Here is a 7,500-nt window from a genome sequence, read left to right on the forward strand (position 1 = left end):
CACAGACAGCAGTCATGCATTTAACTCTGGGTGGGGGAAATTATCTAATACATATTCCAGATTGCAGCCTCTTGCGATTAGCTAATTGCAACTCTTCAAATCGCGATTGCGTTTCGATTAATTGCTACTCCAGAGATACTAAAATAGCTAAGACAGATGGTGGCTTAAAAAAGCAAGTGAGCCGCAGGAAGGAAGATGAATAGGGAAGAAGCGGTTTTGTGTTTGGATAGATTGATGTTTTATTGACGCTTGCCTATTTAAAGCTCAGCATCTATTCAGCTGTTTTCTGAAAAAGAGGCGGACATGTTGCAGATGGAGAGTCAGTGTTGTATTAAATCTGTTAAGCTGCTTTGAATTGTTTTTTTTGTGAAGTAGAGAATCAAACTGAATGTAAATGAGAAGGCAAATTAGAGTCTCCACAATAAAGAACAGGCAAATTTGTTGATTGTAGGTGTCGATATGCGGTCAGGTGTGTGTGTGGCTAATGCAAATGTAAAATAACTTTCCCTTAAGGTTATTTTTTTAAAAATAACTAAAAGAGAACAAAAAAAACAAGGTTAGGGGCACATTGTGTATATCTGTCACAATAATAAATATATGGATTCATTCTGGCATTATATAATGAGCGGCATAAAATGCTCTTAAAATGACAATAATATCGTTTATCACAAATATTTTGGTGCAATATATCGTACAACTCACAATAGATATCGTGACAGGCTTAACATTGTGTGCTTGCTGGGTTATTTTTTTTATTCTTTATTTACTTTTATAAATGTAAATTATTTGAAAAGAAATTGGCCAATAATAAATATAATAAATAAATAAATTCTTTATATATATATATATATATATATATATATATATATATATATATATTATATATATATAATATATTTGTACATTAAAATAAACTTTAATTCAAAATTAGAGTCTCCACAATAAAGAACAGACAAATTTGTTGATTGTAGGTGTTGACGAGCAGTCAGATATTTGTTTATGTGTGGTTTAGGGCTGCACGGGCTGATATTGTAAAATATCTAACATTGCAATTTTTTTTTTATTCTGCAATATATATTGCGATATAAATTGAATAAGTATTTGGAAAAAAATTATAATGTTAGATTGACTGGGATGATTCTGTATAGGGATTGCATAAAAATAAAAACAATCTACAAGCATATATTAATAAAGAAAAATATACAAATGACATAAACAGCATTTTATTGTTTTCCAAGGAGTCGAACTGTATTCAGGAATACAGAAATTGAATAATCAAATGTAAAATAATACTGCATAGTCTTCATTTTATAAACAATTTAATAAAATTAATCGTTATTAGTTTGTCAAAGTTACAAACGGTACAGTTTCTTATGCCTAAATGCTTTTAAAACCCTCACACAGTCTCAGGCCCCCAAAAACATGTAAAGTTTAGGGGCACATTGTGTGCTTACTGGGGTAATTTATTTTTTATTTATTTATTCATTTTAGTGACTACAAAACGTTTTAGTTTAAAGCTTGAAAAGATTTGAGGCTTTTTAATAAATGTCACTTATGTGAAAAATAAAAAACTGGGCCAATAATAAAATATAAATAAATCAAAAATGGATATGTTTCTACATTAAAATAAACTTAAATTAAAAATGTGAAAAACTGCTAGACACATTTAAAAATCTAATAAAAAGGACAATAATTATTATAAAATACAAGCAGAAAGTATCGAAATAAGAGTCTCAACAATAAAGAGCAGGCAAATTTGCTGATTGTAGGTGTTCTATGAGCAGTCAGATGTTTGTGTGTGGCTAATGTAAATGTAAATATAAAAATGACCTAAAATAACCTCAATTTAACGTTATTAAAAAAATAATACCAGAAGAGAACAAAAAAACTAAAATGAAGGGCACATTGTGAGCTTGCTGAAGTAATTTATTTACTTATTTAGTCTCTAAAAAAGCCTATTTAAAGTGGAATCTTTTTTAATAAATGTCAATTATATGAAAAATAAAACATGGTCCAGCTCCATTCCACTAGTTATAATAAATATCTTTTGATAATCCTTTGTATTTGAATATTATTATAGTTAACTTGGGATGGTAAATATAGATATGAAGAGTTCAGATGCAAAACCTCTAAATGCTACCTGAAGTTTTCTCGTGAAATGAGCATATTTCTCAGCCTCCAATGTTTATATTCATGTTATTTAACTTTAAAGACAATGAAAAGAAGTTCTTCATCACCATAAAAACAAAATTACTGAGCCTACACACAGGAGTCAGAGAAAAATGCTGATGGTAGAAGAAAATATCGAATGGCATTTAGAGGTTTTTGCTTCTAAACTATTCATGTAGTTTATTTAAATTAATTAATGTCTAGAATTATTATTGGAAATAAACTTTAATCTAAAATGTGAAAAATTGCTGGACATTTAAATATCTAATAAAAAGGAAAATAAGTGATATAAAATACAAGCAGAAAATATCAATATAAGAGACTTAACAAGAAAGAGCTAATTGTTGATTGTTGTTGTTATCGATAAGTGTGTGTGTGTGTGTGTGTGTGGTGTGTGTGTGTGTGTGTGTGTGTGTGACTGAAAAACAGAAGCCGCATGAAGAATTGTAGGAAAATAAATGTAAACGTTTCTAACACACTCTTCATTGTGTAACTAAAGGAGCGTGTAATTGGATTAGTTTCGCGATCCTTCCTCGTCAAGTACTAGTGCCTGAAGGCCACATGAGGAGAATGCAGAAGTTCTGATTCACACGAGGAAGTTGGTTCAGTTCACACCTAAAAGGAGAATCAGCAGAGCAGCTCATCTGGTATTATCTGGTGTCCGGATTATTGTGTTGGAGTCTCCTGCAACAGGTTTAAATGCATCTAAAGCTCAGAAAAACATTGTCATTTTCTCAGAATGTGTTTAAAAGGGTATATATGAGCTAGTGTTATTCCCATACTGATAAACTTCCGGTGACCTGTTATTGTGAGTTTTTTCCATTTTATACGGTTCCTTTTACAGCATCGACGTTGTAATGTAATTAAAATAGAATCAGTTAAACAGATTCTGGCATTCATTTAGTTGCTCAAGCGTAAAACGAGACTAAAAGCCGTTTACTCGTCAGAATCGGCAGGCTAGCGCAGAAGCTCTATTGAATATACTGGGGTAAAATAAATGCTCATATTATAAAGACATGGCGGGGGGAAATGTTATTTAATGCAGTGCTTCTTGTACAATCTGAGACCCACTTTATATCGGATATCACTCAGCCAGTGGAGATCGCTGATTTATAAAGAAAACTGACCTTAAATGCGCCGATTTTGCCATGGCATACAGTTCACTGTAAGCGCTTAACCCTGGTACTGGCAAATTAAAAGTCCTATTAGCATGCTTCGGAATATACCCTATATGGAACGATTTCGATATGATCTGTTCAATCAATTCAGAGCTTAAATAGATATTCATTCAAGCTCCTTCAGCTTGGTCCCTTATTTATCAGAGGTCGCCACAGCGGAATGAACCGCCAACTTATCCAGTATATGTTTAACGCAGTGGATACCCTTCCAGAAGCAACCCAGTACTAGGAAACACCCATACACTCTCTCATTCACACTTACACACTCATACACTACGATCGATTTTAGTTTATCCAGTTGATCTATAGCGCATAGGTTTGGACTGTGGGGGAAACCGGAGCACCCGGAGGAAACCCACGACAAAATGAGGAGAACATGCAAAGTCCAAACAGAAATGCCAACTGACCCAGCTGGGACTCGAACCAGCGACCTTCTTGCTGTGAGGCCACAGTGCAACCACTGAGTCTGCATTAAAACCACACAGGTGTCTGCTGGGTAATCGTGTGGTTTTGGAGTGATGTGTGATCACTCCTCCTCTCCTCTTTACACATAACCACGTCTGTTCATGTGAGCACTGCTACCATTTAGTGCACTTTGTATTTGATGCACTCTGTGGTATAAAACTCCTCGAGGACTCTAGTGTTTTCCAGATCTTCTCAGATGCTGTATGTGAGTAAATGAAGGATTATTTAGCACATTTGACATGGCTATAAGCTGTTTTCCTGCATGAAGGACGGATGTTATTTAGCCGAATGTGCATATCTAGATTCACTGAATGATATTTGCTGAAGAACAAGTAATTTGTGCGGGATGTGATGTTAAAGTTACATTTTGTTAATGCAGCCACATCTACATGCAGAGAATAGAAATGATTACTCTCAGACCCTGGGTGCACACAAATAATTAAAATACAATACGTGGAATGTACATACAATCAATACTAATAGTTGTAGTGAATTAAGAGAGAAAGAAAATACAAATATATGAAAATATATATACAAGTAAGGGCGCTTGGCATGTAGAGTGCAAAATAATGAAGAGTACAGTACAATGAAACTGAATTTGAAGTATTTTTATAGCATTATTAATATATTTTTTATTTAATTCATTTATTTTTATTATTATTATTATATAAAAGTAGTATTTTATCCATCTATCCATCTATCCATCTATCTATCTATTCATCCATCCATCCATCCATCCATCCATCCATCTTCGTATATATCCATCCATCATCCATTATCCATCTATCTATCTATCTATCGTATCTGGTCCATCCATCCATCCACCATCCATCCATCCATCATCCATCCATCCATCCATCCATCCATCTATCCATCTATCCATCTATCTATCTATCTATCTATAGTATCTGTCCGTCCGTCCACTATCTATCTATCTATCTATCTATCTCTATCTATCTATCTATCCATCTATATCTATCTATCTATCTATCTATCTATCTATCCATCTATCTATATCTATCCATCTATCTATATCTATCTATCTATCTATCTATCTATCTATCTATCTATCTATCTATCTATCTATCTATCCATCTATCTATAGTATCTGTCCGTCCGTCCACCTATCCATCCATCCATCCATCCATCCATCATCATTTATCTATCTACATCCACATCCATCATCCATCCATCTATCTATCGTATCTGTCTGTCCATCTATCCATCCATCCATCCGTCCGTCCGTCCGTCCGTTCCGTCTACCTACCCATCTGTCTGTCTATCTATCTATATATCTATCTATCTATCTATCTTCTATCTATCTATCTATATCTATCTGTCTGTCTGTCTGTCTGTCTGTCTGTCTGTCTGTGTCTGTCTGTCTGTCTGTCTGTCTGTCTATCTGTCTATCTGTCTATATATCTATCTATCTATCTATCTATCTATCTATCTATCTATCTATCTATCTATCGTATCTGTCCATCCATCCATCATCCATCGTATCTGTCGTCCGTCCACCCATCTATCTATCTGTCTATCTGTCGTCTGTCTGTCTGTCTGTCTGTCTGTTCTGTCTACCATCTATATGTATGATATCATTTAAAGTTAAAGCTTGAGTTGTGTTTAATATTGTTGTTGTTGTGTTTTTCTTTTGAACAGCTGCCCACCTGTACAGCAGACGAAATGAGCAAGGACGCGCCTGCTGACCGGTAGGTTTTTATTCTTGCTTGATTGATTCTCAGTGAACCTTGAGGATTTGCGATTTTTGAACAAACAGACTCTGTGGTTTCTGGTTAATCGCTCTGAAAGCTGAAAACACTGATACAGACTGTAATCAAGCTAATAGCTTTCCACCGTCGCCTAAGGTCTCGTTCTGTGTGTTCGTTTCAAAATCTGCTTGTCATTGTTTCAACACAGACTCGATTAGAAATACGTGCTTTAGCCTACATTTTGTGAAGCTTCAAATATGTATTTAACATTGCATTTTATAGGTTAAAATGAACACTAGGGGCAGTATGATGACAACACCCTGTTCCTTTTCACATTTGTGACATTTATAGGGAGATATTATTGACGAATAAAGGATTATTTTTGTGCAGTTCTTTGTAAACCAATAAAACACACAAAACATCTTAACGCTGTCTATGATTTGTATTGAATACATTTGCGTGTCCTATATTTCGCCATATGGACACTTTCTGATGTGGTCAGTTTGCTCGTAGCTAACTTTGTACGGTGTTGTGTTTGTGCTACAGAGTCCAGTAAATATCAATAAAAGCAGTGTAAATCAAGGTAAAACTACATGGTTGCAGTTAAGGCTGCACAATATATTGTTTCAGCATCAATATCATTCGCAATAGTCACAACGCACACTATATGCAATACTGAGTCTGGATTATAATAATTTGTATGGGTTTTGAGGCCTGTGACTGAGGATTTTAATTCAGGCATAAGAAATTGTTCCGCTCGTAACTTTAACTATACATTTTATTGAGTTATTTATAAAACGAAGACATTGCTGTGTTATTTTACATCTGATTATTCGATTACTGTACCTGAACGACGACTCGGAAAACAATGAAACAGTTTATTTCAGTATATTATGCAGATGCACTTGCCTACAAAACCATTCCAATCAATCAATGTCAGATTTTTCCAATATGGTTCACTTTTCTCTTACATCTGCTTCTGAAAACACCACTGGTTGGGTTTAGTGAAGGGTTTACCTCAGTTTTCGCCTTCTCCTGGATGTGTATCTGAAGCAAAACATACCTAAAGTAACACGTTTCAGATTCGAGAAAAGTAGACAGCTCCTCTAGTGGATTTGTCATCTGAAAGTGTAACGTAATGTCCCTGGTGCTACATATTTTACATTTCACAAAATGGGTGAGATTGGGTTGAATTGTACATTTATTATTGCTTCTCTGTATCTAAATATGTGGTAAAAAAATGTGGTATTACATGACACTGAAAAATTGCATAATGTCTGTGTGAATGTAGGGTTGCCTTGGGGCTTGCCTATTTTTTTTTAATTAGGATCATTTTGAAATATGGAAATATATTAATTTGCAGTTTGTGATTTAGAAAAATTGCAAAACAAAATAAGTAAATGCTAAATAACTCTATTTCACCATGTCAGTTTGAAATCACCATATACCAAAACTATCATTCACTAGTGTTATTGTTTCCACACTCAACCGCTTAGTGAGCAGATAATGTAAAAGAGCAGGTTGGAGGGATTTCCTCTATAAATGTGACTATATCAGCTCGTGCTCTTAATAAAGAGTTCACTCAGAGAGAAAAGCACCTTATCAGGAGTTTTTTACTCCAGCTTTAGATGAGCGTGACTGCTCCGGTTAAAAATGCATTATTATACAAGCTTATCAACAATACCTAAACCTTTAACTAATCATTAATATATACAGTGTTTTACAAATGGTAATTTTTCATAAATCATGTATGGTTTGGGACTAAAGTCTGTTCTGAAATGGATCCGCCATTCGGTGATGAGTGACTCGCATTGACAGGTGAAAATCCAATCTACCTGTTTGCACTGCAGACATGAGGGCACAGATCCCATTCATATCTGATAAATTTCCACATATGAGCAATGTCTGAATCTGATTTAAGTAAATTGGAATCCATGTGTATTTTTTTTCTGCTTACACATACATGGCTATATCCTCTG

General features: G+C 34.4%; 1 protein-coding gene across 1 annotated transcript in view; it reads left to right on the top strand.

The window, feature by feature from the left end:
* Positions 1–3,953: 3,953 nt before the first annotated feature.
* The window catches only part of LOC130232523 (equilibrative nucleoside transporter 2-like), a 25,233-nt gene continuing 21,686 nt past the window's right edge, over positions 3,954–7,500 (top strand). Inside the window, 2 exon segments of the mRNA XM_056462475.1 lie at positions 3,954–4,017; positions 5,472–5,521. Coding sequence (XP_056318450.1) covers positions 4,009–4,017; positions 5,472–5,521 — 59 coding nt within the window. The 5' untranslated portion in view covers positions 3,954–4,008.

The sequence above is a fragment of the Danio aesculapii genome, chromosome 7 (genome assembly GCF_903798145.1).
Source record: "Danio aesculapii chromosome 7, fDanAes4.1, whole genome shotgun sequence".
NCBI lineage: Eukaryota > Metazoa > Chordata > Actinopteri > Cypriniformes > Danionidae > Danio > Danio aesculapii.